At 47.7% G+C, this 19,365-nt stretch overlaps 1 protein-coding gene across 1 annotated transcript in view; it reads left to right on the top strand.

The window, feature by feature from the left end:
* LOC105720743 (ephrin-B3) overlaps positions 1-19,365 on the top strand; it is a 128,512-nt gene that overhangs the window by 107,371 nt on the left and 1,776 nt on the right. Inside the window, exons 67-85 of the mRNA XM_064378359.1 lie at positions 1,104-1,268; positions 1,902-2,027; positions 2,169-2,317; positions 2,387-2,453; positions 2,591-2,741; positions 2,944-3,092; positions 3,275-3,408; positions 3,550-3,694; positions 3,836-4,035; positions 5,723-5,849; positions 10,448-10,634; positions 10,827-10,975; positions 11,114-11,297; positions 11,532-11,722; positions 17,700-17,891; positions 18,060-18,244; positions 18,473-18,701; positions 18,799-18,950; positions 19,070-19,184. Coding sequence (XP_064234429.1) covers positions 1,104-1,268; positions 1,902-2,027; positions 2,169-2,317; positions 2,387-2,453; positions 2,591-2,741; positions 2,944-3,092; positions 3,275-3,408; positions 3,550-3,694; positions 3,836-4,035; positions 5,723-5,849; positions 10,448-10,634; positions 10,827-10,975; positions 11,114-11,297; positions 11,532-11,722; positions 17,700-17,891; positions 18,060-18,244; positions 18,473-18,701; positions 18,799-18,950; positions 19,070-19,184 — 2,997 coding nt within the window. The remainder of the gene's footprint in view (positions 1-1,103; positions 1,269-1,901; positions 2,028-2,168; positions 2,318-2,386; positions 2,454-2,590; positions 2,742-2,943; positions 3,093-3,274; positions 3,409-3,549; positions 3,695-3,835; positions 4,036-5,722; positions 5,850-10,447; positions 10,635-10,826; positions 10,976-11,113; positions 11,298-11,531; positions 11,723-17,699; positions 17,892-18,059; positions 18,245-18,472; positions 18,702-18,798; positions 18,951-19,069; positions 19,185-19,365) is intronic.

The following is a 19,365-nucleotide window of genomic DNA, read 5'->3' as shown; positions in this document are numbered from 1 at the left end:
TACCTATATATTATATATGTATAATACACAATGTGTTATATATTATGTACTTCTAATATATATTATATATGTTGTATATTATATACATATGTTATATATCGTATGCATATATTATCTATGATATATTATATGTTATATATTATATATGTTGTTATTATATATATATTCACTGAAATCTGAAGTGGAGAACTGATAGAGCTGTCCCAACATCCTGTATGTGTGTATGATCCTATATGTGTATCTGATCGGCCAACAGCAGTTGTGCCTGGATACAGACTGTATCACTGTCTTTTTCATCATGAGGAATATGGGGTGAGGGTTACACATAGCATGTACAGCATGCATATTAGTTCCCTTTATATATGTATGTGTGTATATATACATACATATCCCTATATTTATGTGTGTGTGTGTGTGTGTATTCATTCCAACCTCAACAGAGTCCCTAGGTGGCAATGACTTGAGAGAGGTTTCTCTAGTATACACAGTTCTGCCCAGGCCTCCATCTCTAGTGTGGGACCTTGGACTTGGTCCTTTTTCTTTTCTATTTTTTGAATAGAGACAGGGGTCTCACCATGTTGCCCAGGCTGGTCTCAGGCTCCTGGCCCCAAGGGATCCTCCTGCCTTGACCTGCCAAAGTATTGGGATTACAGGCCTGAGCCACCACACCCAGCCAGTCCTTTGTCTTGAATGGACTCTTTTCCTGTAACAGCTCTTGGGTTCATTTCTCGCTGCTGCTTCCTCTTTCAAGGTTCCACCTTGGGTATGCTCTCTGGCATGGAGTGGCAGTCATTTATGTGCTCTCTGGCCTTCTCTTGCCAACCAATCTTGTGTGGTTTATTATGCTTCAAGAGGTCTCCATCTCCTACCAGCTAGGAAAGGGTGGTAGAAGAAAGGGGAAGAAAATTTACCTTACCTCATCACACGTATTTTATCTCATTTACTCTTCACGACAACCCTATAGGGTAAGTATTCTTTTGCAACATGAGGAAACTGAGGCTCAAAGAGATTAACAAAGCTACAAAATGGCAGAGTTATGATTTGAGCAAAACAGTCTGGCTGCAAGCCCTCTGTTTGATGCCCTATACTCCAATCTCTCCCAGGTAGCTGAGAAACTGGAGATGCTGAAGAAACAGTATGGTGAGAAGCTGGCACAGAAGGAGGAGCTTCGCGAGAAGTCTGAAGAGATGGAGCTGAAGCTGGAGCGAGCTGGGATGCTGGTGTCAGGGTTGGCTGGCGAGAAGGCCAGATGGGAGGAGACAGTCCAGGTGAGATCAGGACAAGTCCCCGAGACCAGCCGAGTGGGATGCTAGGGAGGGAAGGGCTGGCTCTCTGACTGTGTCCTCTACTTACCTGTCCTTCCATTCACCTGTATCACCTGGTGTTCTTTCACTCTGCCCACCACTTCCAAGAGACCCATCCCCATTAGCTTGAGGGACAGTCAGGGAAAATAGGGACACCTGGGTATAGGGAACTCTAAGAACTGAGGCGTGGGAGCCCTTCTCCTCCCCCTGCACACCTTTGGTGAGAGCAATGGAAGAAAGGCTTTTTGCACCATTTGGGATCTGCTTCAGTGTTTGGGTAGGGCTGGAAGTGCACACAAGGACTCTTGACATAGCCCACTGACCGGAGAGAAAACAGACATGGCACATCTTTCTGTTCTCAGTGAGCTCCTGAAAAGGGTTAGGCCTTATCACTAGAATGTAAACACTGCCATTAGAGATAGGGAGCTTGAAAGTAATTAGAACCAGGCAAGAATTGTCAGGATGCAAAGGTTGAGGAGATGGAAAAGAACCTCTTTGAATTAGATAGTGTCCAGAGGAGGGTGCCTTCAAAAGCATTCCAAGTCCCTCCCAGAGTGCTGGGGCCCAGGCAGGCTTACCCTCCCTCCTGTCTGCCAGGGCCTGGATGAGGACCTGGGCTACCTGGTGGGGGACTGTCTCCTGGCAGCTGCCTTCCTCTCCTACATGGGACCCTTCCTGACCAACTACCGGGATGAGATTGTCAACCAGATCTGGATCAGGAAGGTGAGATGGGGCTCAGGTATAAGGGGGCTCTGAGACCAGGGCTAGGGCAGAACCTTTGGGACTATTAAGAGATATCCTGCAGGGGCAGGGTCTGCTGGGCTCAGCTCTTCAAATTAAAGCTTGGGGCTTTTCTCTCCCCAGATCTGGGAGCTTCAGGTTCCTTGCTCCCCTTCCTTTGCCATTGAGAACTTCCTGTCCAATCCTACCAAAGTCCGGGACTGGAACATCCAGGGGTTGCCCTCTGACGCCTTCTCCACTGAGAATGGCATCATTGTCACCCGAGGCAATAGGTAAGGGTGCTGCTGGGATGGGGGCAGCACAGGGACAGGGCTGTCCTCTGACCTGCCCTCCCCCTCCAGGTGGGCACTGATGATCGACCCTCAGGCCCAGGCTCTGAAATGGATTAAGAACATGGAAGGAAGACAGGTGTGAGGCTGGGGGGCCGAATTTGTCCCTGTGTAGAATTTCTCCCCAAGCCCCGCCTCTTCCTGAGGCCCTGCCCTTGGGCTGTCAGCTCCCTCGTCTCCCCCAGTGTTCCTCCACCTTTCCCCCTCACTCTCTAGGGCCTGAAGATCATCGACCTGCAGATGAGCGATTACCTTCGAATTCTAGAAAACGCCATTCAGTTTGGATACCCGGTGCTACTTCAGAACGTGCTGGAATATCTGGACCCCACACTCAACCCTGTGCTCAACAAATCTGTAGCCCGAATTGGTCAGGACAAGTCCCCGAGACCAGCCGAGTGGGATGCTAGGGAGGGAAGGGCTGGCTCTCTGACTATGTCCTCTACTTACCTGTCCCTCTGTTAAGACAGCCCTGGGCTGGGGCCTTAGGGCAGGCCAAGTCACTGTCCCTGGGTGCTGGTGGGGGGACGGGTTGGCGGTACCCGTCACCGGGGGTCCTTCCATGGATGCAGGCGGTCGGCTGCTGATGCGTCTTGGCGATAAGGAGGTGGAATATAATACCAATTTCCGTTTCTACATCACCACCAAGCTCTCCAACCCCCACTACAGCCCAGAGACCTCAGCCAAGACCACCATCGTCAACTTTGCTGTTAAAGAACAGGTGGGTGCAGGCTGAGGTCCAGACTGAGCTGGGGTGAAGCAGGAAGAGTTTGGAAGGATTGAGAAAAGGGATAAGCTTGTGCTGGACAGCTGAGGATGAGGGGTCTTTGGAGGTATAAAGGGTTGAGGAAGGTGAAGGCTGAAGGAGTGAGAGCCCCTCACGGTGAGTCTGGATGCTCCCAGGGCCTGGAGGCCCAGTTGCTGGGCATTGTGGTGCGGAAGGAGCGGCCTGAGCTAGAGGAGCAGAAGGACTCACTGGTCATCAACATTGCGGCTGGCAAGAGGAAGCTCAAGGAGCTGGAGGATGAGATCCTGCGGTGAGGCCCTGCCTACCCCTCCCACCACCCCACAGGCCTCCTCCCAGCCAGCCTCCACCCAGCCCACCCCAGGCACAGCAGCATCCCAGGGAGCTTCGTCCCCTGAACCCCGGCTCCATGTGTCTCTGGGCCTCCCCCTAGGCTGCTGAATGAGGCCACTGGCTCCCTGCTAGATGATGTACAGCTGGTAAACACGCTGCAGACCTCCAAGATAACGGCCAAAGAGGTGACTGAGCAACTGGAGACCAGTGAGACCACAGAGATCAACATCGACCTGGCTCGGGAGGTGAGCTCCGAGCCCTCCCACCCTGCCTCCCGCCAGCCATCCAAGATGAAACTCTGTCATGATGGCTTGAGACCACCTCTTTCCCCAAGCCCCTGCTCCCTGCCATGTCCCTTGGTGGCCCTGACTCCCCCGCCCCTGCAGGCTTATCGCCCATGCGCCCAGCGGGCATCAGTCCTGTTCTTCGTGCTCAATGACATGGGCTGCATCGACCCCATGTACCAGTTCTCACTGGATGCCTACATCAGCCTCTTCATCCTCAGCATCGACAAGAGCCACCGCAGCAATAAGCTGGAGGACCGCATTGGCTACCTGAACGACTACCACACCTATGCTGTCTACAGGTCTGAGGGTTCCCCCACGTGCCCCAGCCAGGAGGCTGAGTGGCTGCGGCTCTTCTGGCCACCATGCCTTAGTGCTTTCCCGTGCCGCAGCCCTCAGCCTGCCGCTGTCCCCTGCCTGTGTCCTCCTGGTAGCTCCTCAGTCTCATGGCTTAACCATCACCTGTGGGCCAGTGATTCCCAGTCTTGTGGCTATAGCCCTCTCTTGAGCATTGGACTTATCTACTCAACTGTTGGTGATACCAGCACTGCCCAAATGGTAACAGGCAGGTAGAGCACCCACACTCTGTTAAAATACCAGTTGGGATTTGGCAGATCTGAGTGGGGCTTGGGGTTCTGCAAGTCAAACAAGCTCCCAGTGGGCGTCGCCACTCTTGGTCTGTGGATCACATTTGAGTAGCAAGGAACTGGACTTCTCTACCCTGACATCCCACAGACCCTTCAAGTTCAACTAGTTTCAGCTCAAACTCATTCTCTTCCCTCTTCCTTCAGGGTCCTCATCCCTGGATGATACCAACACCCACTACCCACTCACCCAAGTCAGAAATTGGGAGTTATCCTTTATTTTGTATAATTTTTAGTTGTAGAGACAGGGTCTCCCTACGTTGCCCTGGCTGGTCTCAAACTCCGGAGCTCAAGGGATCCTCCTGCCGTGGTCTCCCAAAATGTTGGGATTATAGGCATGAATCACCATGCCTGGCCAAAATTGGCAGTTATCCTCGACTCTTCCCCTTCAAAGCAGTCACCAGGTTTTGTTCATGAATATTTCTGCAAACTGTTCCCTCTCCATCTTCCCACTCCTTGGCTGTACTTTAGGTCCTGGGGATCCTTTTTTCTGAACTGTACAGTGGCCTCCTAGAGGTCTTCCTGATTCCACCCTCTCAACCCACCTCCTGTAGCTGCCCGCCTGAGCAAACTTGGCCATGCTGCTCCCCGGGTCTGACTGCCAGTGGTTGCTTGCTGGGTCCCCAGTGGCCCACGAAGCCCTCGTGACCTGGCCTTCTCCTGCCTCAGCCTCACCTTTCCTGCCTTGCACCAGGGGCCTCAGCAGCCCTGACTGCCCTGTGCGCTGTGCCCTTCTCATGCTTTCGCTCATGCTGTGACCTCTCTGCCTTTCCCATGTCACCTGAAAACTCTGCTGCACCTTGGGGCACCTCCTCTAGGAAACTTTCCCCGAGTCCAGCAAGCAGGGACGATGTAACTGATGGCCTCTCTGTCCTCTCCGAGAGTGTGGCTTTTTCATCTTTCTGTCTTCAGGACCTAGCAGAGTGACTGGCAAGACGTTAGGGGAATAATGAAGGCTTTGGTTTCTTAATGGAACTGAATGACTAATTATGAGCGAAAGGCTGGTCGTGGTGGCTCATGCCTGTAATCCCAGCACTTTGAGAGGCTGAGGTGGGCAGATCACCTGAGGTCAGGAGTTTGAAACCAGCCTGGGGCAACGTGGGCAACAACAGTGAAACTCAGTCTCAAAAACTAATAATAATAATAATTGGTATTATTATAGTTATGAGCGAACTCTGGGAAATTCTTGTCTCTAGCCCCTGAGTCCTTGGCTGTTTCTAGGAGGTTAGGCTTAGAGACTGGTGAGGTCCCCTGTGTGAGGCTGTGTGACGGTAGGATTGTAGAGTTGGTGTGGCAGCCCCCATTCTATTCTGCCTCCTCCCTCCTCCTTGTCCCTTTCTCCCAGGTACACCTGCCGTACCCTTTTTGAACGCCACAAACTACTATTCAGTTTTCATATGTGTGCCAAAATCTTGGAGACTTCTGGCAAGCTCAACATGGATGAATACAACTTCTTTCTACGTGGGGGTGTGGTGAGTTGGGCAGAGAGCACATCCCAGTATGGGATGGTCAAGGATGGGGATGAGGGCAAGTGTGATAAGGACTCCAGACCCACGCCGGCCATGAGTGAGCTGAGAAAAACCAGGCCAGCATCAGGTACACGGTGAGCTCCCTGGCGCTGCGGGGATGACTTGCCATGCACCCCCTAGCCCTCAGCACAGGTTGGGCTTTGCAGCTTGTCTCACTCGTGACCCACCGAATTGGTGTGATCTTGTCACTTTTTTACTGCCTTTCAAGGCACTCCTTCCCCAGCCTGAGTTCTATGGTCCCCTCACAATCTCTCCCTGGCAGGCTCCTCAAGCCCTGTTTTCCTCCTCTCTGTGTTGCATCTACCACTCTGGCTAGATCCAGCTTCTCTTCCCCTGGCTCTCTGCATGGCCCATGCAGCTGAGCATGGCCAGAGAAACACACATCCACACCAAATGGACTTGCTTTAAGTCCATGATTGTGAACCTCAAGGAGGCCCTTAAGGCTGGACAGCCATGCTGCACTCTCCTGCCCTCCTAAACAATGTTTTCTTGACTTTTGCCACCTTCACTTCATGCCTCCCACCCCAGACTCTCAACACAGCAATCAGAAGTCTGACTGCCTCACTCAAGCTGAACTGCGGTGGCAGTGATCTTGGCTCACTGCAGCCTTGAACTCCCGGGCTCAAGCCATCCTCCCATCTTAGCCTCTGGAATAGCTGGGACTACAGGCCTGTGCCACCATGCCTGGCTAATTTTTGTATTTTTTGTAGAGGCAAGGTCTCACCATGTTGCCCAGGCTGGTCTCGAACTCCTGGGCTCAAGCGATCCTCCTACCTCAGCCTCCCAAAGTACTGGGATTACAAGCATGAGCCACAGTGCCTGGCCTGAGAGGCCCTTTTAAAGTAGATGTCATTGTGACAGGCTCCCCATGGCTGGTGCTGCCTCCTACCACACTGCCCACTCAGGCCTCACTGCCCTCCCCAATCCCCATGGCATGTCTTACCTCAGGGCATTTGCATGGCCTTGCCTTCTGCCGGAAAGCCACTCCCCGGCATATGCATTTGGCCATCTCTCACCTCTTTGAAACCTCACCTCAATGAGACCTTGATCTTCTTATTTCACACTTCAAACTACCCCTCAACATTCCCAGTCTTCCTTACCCTCCTCAGAGTATCCTGTTTTCCCAAAGCACTGCCATCTTTGCTATACTATTTACTTGTTTGTTATGTTTTTGGTTCATAATCTGCCCATGATTTCATAATCCCATGTTGGAAAATAAAATCCCCAAGGACAAAGATATTTGTCCATTTTTCTCAGTAATGCATCCCAATGATTAAAATCCATAGTTGGTGAACAATAAATATTTGTTAAGAAGAATGAAAAAGCGAGAGAGATCCAAGATGGCCGATGACTAGCAGCTTGGGCACGTACCTCCCAGTGAAAGCGCAAAGAACGAGAGGACGTCACACTTTCAGACGAATATTAGTTGCTCACGGACCAGGAGATTCCCAGTGGAGGAGCCCCACGGGTCGCCAGGGCGACTCTTGTGGCCGGCGCGGCAGTTTTGCTGGTGCCTCAGCGCGCCAATTCTAGGTGCAGAGTCCGGAGATTCCCGGGCAGAAAAGCACCATCAATCTTAACACCGCTGTTTTGGCCGGCTCAGTGGACTGCTCAGATTTCGGCGCTGGGAATCAACAAGTTGGACGTCAGAGACCTAGTTAGAAAGTCGGCAATTACAAAGACGACAGATGGATAAATATATAATGAAGGGAAGAAACCAGTGTAAAAAGGTAGAGAACACTCAAAATCAGAATGCCTCTCCCTCTACAGGGGATTGCAATTCCTCATCAGTAACGGAACAAGGCTTAATAGATTACACGTGTGTTCCAATAACAGAAGCAGGTTTCAAAACGTGGGTGATAAGAAACTTCTGTGAATTAAAAGAACTTGTTTTAACCCAATGCAAAGAAACTAAGAACCTTGAAAAAAGGTTTGACGAAATGTTAACGAGAATGGACAAGATAGAGAAGAATATAAGTGAATTGATGGAGCTGAAAAACGCAACACGAGAACTTCGCGAAGCATGCACAAGTTTAAAGAGTCAAATTGATCAAGCAGAAGAAAGGACATCAGAAGTCGAGGACCAGCTCAGTGAAATGAAACGAGAAGACAAGAATGGAGAAAAAAGGATGAAAAGGAACGAACAAAGTCTCCAGGAAATATGGGACTATGTGAAAAGACCTAATCTACGTTTGATAGGTGTACCTGAATGTGATGAAGAGAATGAATCCAAGTTGGAAAATACTCTTCAGGATATCATTCAGGAAAACTTTTCCAACCTGGCAAGGAAGGGTAATATTCAACTCCAGGTAATACAGAGAACACCACAGAGATATTCTTCAAGAAGACCAACCCCAAGGCACATAATCGCCAGATTTATTAGGGTTGAAATGAAGGAGAAAATACTAAGGGCAGCCAGAGAGAAAGGTAAGGTTACCCATAAAGGGAAATCTATCAGACTTACAGCAGATCTCTCAGCAGAAACCCTACAAGCCAGAAAAGAGTGGGGATCAATATTTAACATCCTTAAAGAAAAGAACTTTCAACCCAGAATTTCCTATCCAGCCAAACTAAGCTTTATGAGCGAAGGAAAAATTAAATCTTTTGCGAACAAACAAGTACTTAGAGACTTCACCACCACCAGGCCTGCTTTACAAGAGCTTCTGAAAGAAGCACTATACATATAAAGGAACAACCAATATCAGCCTTTCCAAAAATATATCAAAAAGCAAAGAACATTAACATAATGAAAAATTTACATCAACTAATGGGCAAAACAGCCAGCTAGCATCAAACGCCAGTATTAAACTTATATATATTTTAATTGGATAAAAAGCCAAAACCCATCGGTATGCTGCATCCAGACCCATCTTACATGCAACAATACACAAAGACTCAGAGAGAAGGAGGAAGATTTACCAACCAAACAGAGAGTAAAAATAAACTAATAAACAAAAAGCAGGAGATGCAATTCTCGCCTCTGATAAAGTAGACTTTAAAGCAACAAAGATCAAAAGAGGCAAAGAAGGATATTACATAATGGTAAAAGGATCAATGTAACAAGAAGAGCTAACGATTCTATAGATCAACGAGATAGAAACTTAACAAGGACATCCAGGACTTGAACTCAGACCCGGAACAAGTAAACTTAATAAACATTTATGGAACTCTCCACTTCAAATACCCAAAACATACATTACCACCTCACACCTATTAGAAAAGTGACTATATAATTGGAAGTAAATCACTCCTCAGTAATTGCATAGCATTTCATAGGTTTAAATGAAATATTGGTTGGTTGTTTGTTTGTTATCTTCTTCCCTTATTCCTTCCTGATTACATCATTAAGTATAATTATCATTATAAAAGAGGTTTTTAATAACCATTACTAAATTGCGTTCTAGCCTGGGCAAGAAAGCAATACTCCCATTCTCTCTCCCTCTTTCTTTTCCTTTTTCCTCCTCCCCATTCTCTCTCTCTCTTTCTCTTCAAAAAAAAAAAAAAAAAAGAAACATGAGCCACCAAGCCTGACCAGTATGACAACTTTTTGATGAAAAAAAAAAAAAAAAGAAGAATGAAAAAGCGAGTGAGCGAATGAATGAGTAAATAGTTTGTGCTTCTCTGAAGGGTGAGGCTACCAACCAGCCATTAGGTTGCAGACATTATTACTAGGCAACCAGCAGAGAGCGCCAGATTCCTAAATTTGAACCGTGAAGGCTAAGGGCAGGCTCTGGGTCCTAGACCCCCACGTTTATTCCCCAGGATCCCTATATTCATCTCTTCACTCTCATACAAAACCCATTTTGGGCTGGGCGTGGTGGCTCATGCCTGTAATCCTAGCACTTTGGGAGGCAGAGGAGGGTGGATCACCTGAGGTCAGGAGTTCAAGACCAGCCTGGCCAACATGGTGAAACCCTGTCTCTACTAAAAATACAGTAATTAGCCAGGTGTAGTAGCGGGCACCTGTAATCCCAGCTACTCAGGAGGCTGAGGCAGGAGAATCGCCTGAACCTGGGAGGCAGAGGTTGCAGTGAGTCAAGGCTGCGCCACTGCACTCCAGCCTGGGTGACAAGGGCGAGACTCTGTCTTTAAAAAAAAAAAGGCCAGGTGTAGTGGCTCATTCCTGTAATCCCAGCACTTTGGGAGGACAAGGCAGGTGGATCACAAGGTCAAGAGATCAAGATCATCCTGGCCAACATGGTGAAATGCCATCTCTACTAAAAATACAAAAAAAATTAGGTGGGTGTGGTGTCAGCCTCCTGTAATCTCAGCTACTTGGGAGGCTGAGGCAGGAGAACCACTTGAACCCAGGAGGCAGAGGTTGCAGTGAGCCGAGATCACGCCACTGCACTCCAGTTTGGTGACAGAGTGGGACTCCGTCTCAACAAAAAAGAAAAACATAACAAACAAACAATTTTGGCTTTTGGCTTTCCCACAGAAAGAGAGAGAGAGAGAGAGAGAGAGAGAGAGAGAGAGAGATCATTATTCTTTTGAGGTATTCCCAAGTCAATCCCTTTCTTCTTCCTTTCTTCCTCCACCAGGTCCTGGATCGGGAGGGCCAAATGGACAACCCATGTACTAGCTGGCTTGCAGATGCCTACTGGGATAACATCACAGAGCTGGACAAACTGACCAATTTCCACGGACTCATGAATTCCTTTGAGCAGTACCCTCGCGACTGGCACCTGTGGTATACCAATGCTGCCCCGGAGAAGGCAATGCTGCCAGGTACCAAGTGTCTGTGCCTGGCTCTCACCTTTCTCTTTCCCTCCATTCAGCCATGTGCCTGCCCTTCCCGTTGTCTTCCATCCCCTCTCCCAGCTGGCGCCAGAGCACATTCTCAGCAGGTGCCCCTTTGTCTGGATTCCCCCCTCTTCCAGACTCACTCCCTTTCCCTGCAATTACTCACTTCGTCCCCAGGTGAGTGGGAAAATGCCTGTAATGAAATGCAACGGATGCTCATTGTCCGCTCCCTGCGCCAGGACCGCGTGGCCTTCTGCGTGACCTCCTTCATCGTCACCAACCTTGGCTCCCGCTTCATCGAGCCGCCTGTGCTGAATATGAAGCTGGTCAGTGGCTCGGCTTCCTTGGGCCCACAGCCCCTGGGTCCTTCCTGCCTTCCTTGCTCTGTTTCAGTGTCCTCCATCTCTCTCCCCAACTTTGGTTATGTGGCCTTCTGCCTGATGCCATACCTGTGCTTCTGGCAGGTGATGGAGGATTCAACCCCACGATCCCCACTTGTGTTCATCCTGTCCCCGGGTGTGGACCCCACCAGCACCCTGCTCCAGCTGGCAGAGCACACAGGCATGGCCCAGCGCTTCCATGCCCTGTCCCTGGGCCAGGGCCAGGCCCCCATCGCTGCTCGACTTCTCCGAGAGGGTGTGACTCAGGGTTGGTGTCCATCCTTTCTTTCACCCCCAGCTTCAACCCAGTCCTTGTCCCTAGAACCTCCAACCTCAATTACACTACTGTACCTGCACCTCCCACTTCTACAGAGAGCCCCAGAAGTGGCAGACCTGAGTGCTAGACCTTCCCCATCCACCCCTCAACCTACACCAGGTGGAAAGCATGAGGACAGGTAGGGCTTAGGAAATGATTTCCACTGACCCTGGCATTTCCTTGCAGGACACTGGGTGTTCCTGGCAAACTGCCATCTGTCACTGTCTTGGATGCCTAATCTGGACAAGTTGGTGGAGCAGCTGCAGGTGGAGGATCCTCATCCATCCTTCCGTCTCTGGCTCAGCTCCAGCCCCCACCCAGACTTCCCTATCTCAATCTTACAGGCCAGCATCAAGATGACCACAGAGCCACCAAAGGTATGTGGCCATAGAGAGCCAGCATCAGCAGGGCCATCTGGTCCACCTTACCTCCTGCTAGCATCAGAGAGAAGGCTTAACCCAACAACAACATGGCTTTGATTTTATTGTCCTCTAAAAAATTCTGCCTCGGCCGAACATGGTGGCTCATGCCTGTAATCCCAGCACTTTGGGAGGCTGAGGGGGGTGGATCACAAGGTCAGGAGTTTGAGACCAGCCTAGCCAACATAGTGAAACCCTGTCTCTACTAAAAATACAAAAATTAGCCAGGCATGGTGGTGCATGCCTGTAGTCCCAGCTACTTGGGAGGCTGAGGCAGGAGAATCGCTTGAACCCAAGAGGCAAAGATTGTGGCAAACTGAGATCACCCCACTGCACTCCAGCCTGGACAACAGAGCAAGACTACATCTCAAAAAAAAAAAAAAAAAAAAAAAAAAAAAAATCCACCTCATTCCTCTCCTGTTTGTGCCAAACTCCTAGAACACAATAGTAATATCTAACATTTCTTGAGTAATTATCATGTGCTAGGCACTGTTCTAAGTTCCTTACACTTATTAACTGGTTCAATATGCATGTGCATACGCACCCACCCTATCAGATGAATACTGTTACCCCCATTTTAAAGATAGGACACTGAGATACAGAAAGAGTAAATAAGTATTCCAGAGCCAGAGTTTGGGTAGTTGGGTCCCCAGAGTCACTCTTTTATACCTCGGAAACTTCCTGCCTCCCAGCATTTCCTTACATTCTCTTCCTAATGTCACACTTCCTGCCTCTTTGTCCTTCCTTTCCTCCAACTCTACTGGAATTTTTATCTCCAATATCACAAGTTCATCACCAAATGCAATCATCCCGATCCTCTAAAACAAGCCATGTCATTGCAGTTCACCCACTCACCCCTGCTTAAACTATTTTAGTAGCTTTTCATTGCTCTTAGTCAAGATCAAAATCCATTTTGCTCACCCTGTGAAAAGCACATGGGCCAGTATGTATCACGCTCAACAGGTAAGTGCTGTTTGAATCACACATGTGCTTTCATCATTCTTAATCCTCCTTGATTAAGGAGGATTGAAAGGTACGCATGGGTACCTTTCATCATTCTTAATCCTCCTTGACCACCTTGGGGCAGTTGACACAGCTGACTTGTCCCTTTTCCTGGCTCCCTGACACATCACTCCCGCTTCCCACCCCCCGTCTTTTGACATATCATTTATTACTTCTGTTTCTTTTTCCTCTTTCCCTATGGCAAAATTTCAATACTTAGTCCTTGACCTAAGGACTAAGAGGGGAGGGCCCTCAGTCCTGGCTCGGCGTTTCTCATTCTACACTTTCTCCTTTCACAAGTTGTTGGAGAAATTGTCCTTTTCATGATTTCAACTCTAATCCCATCTCTGGCACCAGTACCAAAGTCAGTTCCAGCTCTGAATTGCCATTGGATTACAAAGCACTTCTTGGCACACCAGCAACATAATAGCACACTCTTTTCATAATTTTTTGTTCCAACCCCCAAGACTCAGAATGTGACTGTGTTTAGAAATAGGATCATTCTTTAGAAAGAGTCTCAGTCAAGCATGGTGGCTCAGGCTGGGAGTGGTGGTTCACACCTGTAATCTCAGCATTTTGGGAGGCCGAAGTGGGTAGATCACCTGAGGTCAGGAAGGTAATATATAGGGCTCAGGTATGAGAATCCCAGCTAGAGATGGAGGCTGCAGTGAGCCTAGATCACGCCATTGCACTCCACCCTGGGCACCATTTCCCGGGTTCAAGCAATTCTGCCTCAGCCTCCCAGGTAGCTGGGATTACAGGCATATGCCACTACACACAGCTAATTATTGTTTTCTTTTGAGACAGAGTCTCGCTCTGTTGCCCAGGCTGGATTACAGTGGCATGATCTCGGCTCATTGCAACCTACCAGCTTCAAGCAATTCTCATGCCTCAGCCTCCCGAGTAGCTGGGACTACAGGTGCATGCTACCATGCCTGGCTTATTTTTTGTATTTTTACTAGAGAAAGGGTTTCACCATGCTGGCCAGGGTCTTGAACTCCTGACCTCATGATCTGCCTGCCTTGGCCTCCTAAAGTGCTGGGATTACATGTGTGAGCCACCGTACCCGGCCCCTAATTTTTGTACTTTTAGTGGAGACAGGGTTTCACCGTGTTGGCCAGGATGGTCTCGAACTCCTGTGATACACCCGCCTTGTCTTCCCAAAGTGCTGAGCCACCATGCTCGGCCTGAGTTTTACTTCAAATAAGAAAGTCCCTGTATTCACCGCCCCCAGTTGCCAGTTTGGGGTATAGTCCTGGAGTATATTCCTGGGTCACTTCCTGCTATCCAGTCTTTTTTAAAAGCTAGATATTAAGTAGATACAAAAGAATATTTATAAAATACAAGCAAGTTATAAAGGATCACGATTCCATGAATATCTGTGTGCGCATCATCCTTTCAAGAAAGAAAAATCCCAGCATTTTCTTTGAAGTCCTGGTGTGCCTCTTCCCAGTCTTATCACTTTCCCTCTCTACTCAGAGGAAATCACTCTTCTGAATCTTGTATTTGTCATTTTCTTTTATAATTTTTTTCTTTTCCCCTAGAGTTAGGGATTTTTTTTATCATTGTAATACAAAAGTTTGTATTGCTAATGCAAACATTGTTATTTACGTTTCTCTGTAACTTGCTTTTTTCATTCAACATTATGTACTTGATATTCATTCTTGATGTTCTTCGAGTTGTGTAGTTCTGCATATATTCCAGATCCTAATCCTTTGTAGTTATGTGTTTTGTGATTTGTCTCTTTTATGCTGTTTTTTTGTGAAGATAAATTCTTAATTTTTATGAGTTTGAATTTAGCCTCAGAAAAGATATAAATCTTTCCTTTTTTAAATGGTTTGTGCTCCTTTGTCTTGTTCAAGAAGTCCTTGCTTACTTTAAGATTGTAAAAGTACTCTCCTATACTTCCCTTCCAAAATATTTATAATTTGACTTTCACATTTAGGTTTTTAATTAATTTTATTTTTACTTTTATTATTTTTCCAGATGGAGTATCGCTCTGCCGCCCAGGCTGGAGTGCAGTGGCATGATCTCAGCTCACTGCAACTTCTGTTCCTGGGTTCAAGCGATTCTCCTGCCTCAACCTCCTGGGTAACTGGGACTACAAGTGCGCACCACCACGCCCAGCTAATTTTTGTATTTTTAGTAGAGACAGGGTTTCACCATATTGGCCAGGCTGGTCTTGAACTCCTGACTTTGTGATCCGCCAACTTTGGCCTGCCAAAGTGCTGGGATTACAGTTGTGAGCCACCTCACCCGGCCTACCTTTAAGTTTTTAGTCACTTGGAATTGATTTTTGTGACTGTGGTATGAGGCAGAGGTCCAATTTTCTTTTGTTCTTTTTTTCTTTTCTTTTCTTTTTTTTTTTTTGAGACAGAGTCTCGCTGGAGTGCACTCCAGGCTGGAGTGCAGTGGCATGATCTTGACTCACTGCAACCTCCATCTCCCGGGTTTCAAGCGATTCTCCTGCCTCAGTCTCCTGAGTAGCTTGACATTACAGGAACCTGCCACCCCACCTGGCTAATTTTGTTATTTTTTGTAGAGACGGGGTTTCATCATGTTGACCAGGCTGGTCTTGAACTCCTGACCTCAGGTGATCTACCCACCTCAACCTCCCTAAGTGTTGGAATTACAGGCATCACCCACTGCACCCAGCCAATTTAATTTTTTTCTACATGGATAACCAATTCTCCCAGTACCACTTATCAAATACTATGCAAGTACCTTTCTGATCTGTAGTGCTTGCTCAGCCTTCAATCATGTTTCCATATATGTATGGGTTTTTCAGGGTCCTTTATTCTGTTCATTGGTCAAATTGTTTTATCTTGGAGTCAATGCTTTAGTCTTTTTTTTGTTTGTTGGTTTGAGATGGAGTCTTGCTCTATGGCCCAGGCTGGAGTACAGTGGCACGATCATGGTTCACTGCAACCTCTGCCTCTCGAGCTCTAGCAATTCTCCCCCCTGCACCATACAGGTGTGTGCCACAACTCCGGCTAATTTTTGTATTTTTTTGTTGTTGTTGTTGTTGTAGAGATTGGGTTTTACCACGTTGGCCAGGCTGGTCTTGTACTTCTGGACTCAAGTTGTCCTCCAACTTTGGCCTCCTAAATTGCTGGGATTACAGGTGTAACCCACAGTGCTGGGCCAATATACTTTAGTCTTAATTACCATATAGCTTTATAATAATTCTGGATAGCTGGTAAGGCAATCCCCTTACCTTATTCTTCTTCAGGCTATTCTTGACCTTTTATTCACCAACATAAATTTTAGAATTAGCTTGTTGTATAAAAAAAAATTCTATTGATTAATTTGGGAGAAATTGATACCTTTAGGACAATGAAGCTCCCAATCTGTAAGTATATTTCTCTATTTACTCATGTTTTTCCTCTTTTTTTAGAGAGAGAAAGGGTCTTGCTCTATCACCCAGGTTGGAGTGCAGTGGTGCAATCATAGCACAATGGGATCGCAGGTGGCATGAGCCCCTGTGCCCAGCCTCCATTTATTCTTTATTTTACTAAAGTTCTGTAATGTTATTTTGTTGTTGTTGCTGTTGTTTTTATAGAGACGGAATCTTGCTATGTTTCCCAGGTTGGTCTCGAACTCCTGAGCTCAAGGAATCCTCCCATCTTGGCCTCCCAAAGTGCTGAGATTATAGGTGTGAGCCACCATGCCTGGCCTAAAATTCTGTAGTTTTCTCCATAAATAATCATACATTTTAATTGGATTTATATCTAGGTACTTGACATATCTTGATGTCATAAATGGCATTTTTTTTTCTTTTTTTTTTTTTTTTGAGACGGAGTTTCGCTCTTGTTACCCAGGCTGGAGTGCAATGAATCGATCTCGGCTCACTGCAACCTCCGCCTCCTGGATTCAAGCGATTCTCCTGCCTCAGCCTCCCGAGTAGCTGACATTACAGGAACCCGCCACCATGCCTGGCTAATTTTTTTTTGTATTTTTAGTAAAGATGGGGTTTCGCCATGTTGGCCAGGCTGATCTCGAACTCCTGGCCTCAAGTGATCCACCCGCGTTGGCCTCCCAAAGTGCTGGGATTACAGGCATGAGCCACCACCTGGCAAATGGCATTTTTTAAAAAGTCACATATTATTTTTGTTACTGCTATCCAGTATTCCTCAAGTTTCTCACTATTCCATTCCGTGAGTCACAGATAAGTCTTCTTAAAATGCTGTTTGAACAGATTGCTGTCCTACTCAAGATAGAGTGACTCCATGATGCCTGGTGAATCAAGTACAAATGACTTAAACATCCATTCTTATTGCATCTCCATCTATCCATGGCCCTCCTCTTCCCATCTCAGCACTTGCATTTGACTTCAGCCAGGCTCATCCTCTCACTTTATTCTCTCCTCCGTGCCTTTATTCAATTCCTTTCATCTCCAGGAAAAAAGACTCTCCTCTCAAGCCTAGTCACATCCTTCCCATTTGGAAGGCTTAGTTCAAATCTCAGCTTGCTCATGGAGCCAAATAATGCCAATCACATAGATTGTTCCTCCTTGATGATATAGTATAGCCTTTTAAATCTACACTAACCTTTGCACACAATTCTGTATATTTTTGTTAATTGCATGTATACGTATTTGTCTTTGTTCCTATTTTCTCACACCTCAAATTGAGTTGGCTTACCTACCGCTGAGAATATCAGGGCTGAGAGAATCAAAAGTGGTGGGACAAGAAGTCAGTCATGCCACAAGCCCATCAGTGCCTGTCTACGAATTAGATAGAGAAAGGCACCCAGCCTTGTAGAGGAGTGCACATCTTGGCATGTAGATCAAGGGCTACATCTCAGCCTCCACTCACCCTTTCAGCCAGTGGCTTTGTGCAGTGAAGAACCGCCACAACTGTGTATGACGGTGCTAGTGGCAGATCTGAGTATGATGCATGTCAACCCCATCTTTGTACTTTATTGTCCCCAGGGCCTAAAGGCCAATATGACACGTCTTTACCAACTGATGACAGAACCACAGTTTACCCACTGCTCCAAACCTGCCAAATATAAGAAGCTGCTGTTTGCACTTTGTTTCTTCCACTCTGTATTACTTGAACGCAAAAAGTTCCTACAGCTTGGCTGGAACATTATCTATGGCTTCAATGACTCCGACTTTGAGGTTTGTAATAGCCAGGGGTCCTCGTCCCAGCCCTTTCTCCTTACACTTCCTACCCTATGGCTTCCCCGTGGGAATATCTGCAGACAGAAAGGCTGTGTTGAAGCTCCATTGGCAGATTTCCTGCCATAACTGTGTGGGGATGGGGGCTTGGGTTGGGACTATGCACAGGTGTCAGAGAACTTGCTGAGCCTCTATCTGGATGAGTACGAGGAGACACCTTGGGATGCACTCAAGTACCTCATTGCCGGCGTCAACTATGGTGGACATGTCACAGATGACTGGGACCGGCGCCTGCTGACCACCTACATCAATGATTATTTCTGTGACCAGTCTTTATCAACTCCCTTCTACCGGTAAGGGGAGGTGGCACTGGGCAGGGAGCCAGAGGTCACAAGCCAGCCAGGTGGCAGGATCAGGGGTGGGGGAAATGTTGAGATTGGGAGAAGACAGAGTTTATGGGATTGCGAAGGGGCACAGGGCAGGGAGTTGGACAAATGTGACATGCATAGGCTTGGGGTCTTGGCCTGGCATTGAGGCCTGAGTCCCCACAATGTGGCAGTGATTATGCTATGACTTTCCAGGTTGTCAGCACTAGAGACTTATTTCATCCCCAAGGATGGGAGCCTGGCCTCTTACAAGGAATACATCAGCTTATTGCCTGGCATGGACCCCCCCGAGGCCTTTGGCCAGCACCCCAATGCTGACGTGGCCTCCCAGATCACTGAGGCACGAACCCTCTTTGATACTTTGCTTTCCTTGCAACCTCAGATTACACCCATCAGGGCTGGAAGCCAGACACGGGAAGAGAAGGTAAAATGAGCCAGGCCTGGGGGAGGGAATCAGGGCAGGACTGATTCCTGAAGAATTCCAGAAGACAGGGCTACATTCAGAGCTCCTGCCTGCCCAGGTCCTTGAGTTGGCTGCTGATGTGAAGCAGAAGATCCCTGAAATGATCGACTATGAGGGGACCCGAAAACTGCTAGCTCTTGACCCCTCCCCCCTCAATGTGGTCCTTCTGCAGGAGATCCAAAGATACAACAAACTGATGCAGACCATCCTGTAAGACGGAGAGGGACTCTGCGGAACATAGGAAGGGGTGGGGAGAGGCCATCACCTTCTGGCTAGAATGACGTTCCCAGGCCCACTCCATCTCTAACGCTCCACCTCATCCTGCTCAGGTTCTCACTGACAGACCTAGAGAAAGGCATCCAGGGCCTCATTGTCATGTCTACAAGCCTGGAAGAGATTTTCAATTGCATCTTTGATGCCCACGTTCCTCCACTCTGGGGAAAGGCAAGATGATACCATTGTTAATCCTTCTCCAACAATGAGCTCCCCTCTCAACCCTGTGCCCCCCAATCTCCTGGTTCTAGATGGGCATACAACAAACTGTAGAGAGCCTAAACTTTGAAGTTAGATATGTTCAAGGTTGAAACCTGGGTCTGCCATTCACTGACTTCGTACAACTTATTAA

Source organism: Aotus nancymaae, unplaced genomic scaffold, assembly GCF_030222135.1.
Source record: "Aotus nancymaae isolate 86718 unplaced genomic scaffold, 86718_ANA_hifiasm-v0.15.2.pri h1tg000018l, whole genome shotgun sequence".
NCBI lineage: Eukaryota > Metazoa > Chordata > Mammalia > Primates > Aotidae > Aotus > Aotus nancymaae.
Note: the sequence above shows the minus strand (reverse complement) of the source record. Positions and strands in the feature narration are given on the sequence as shown.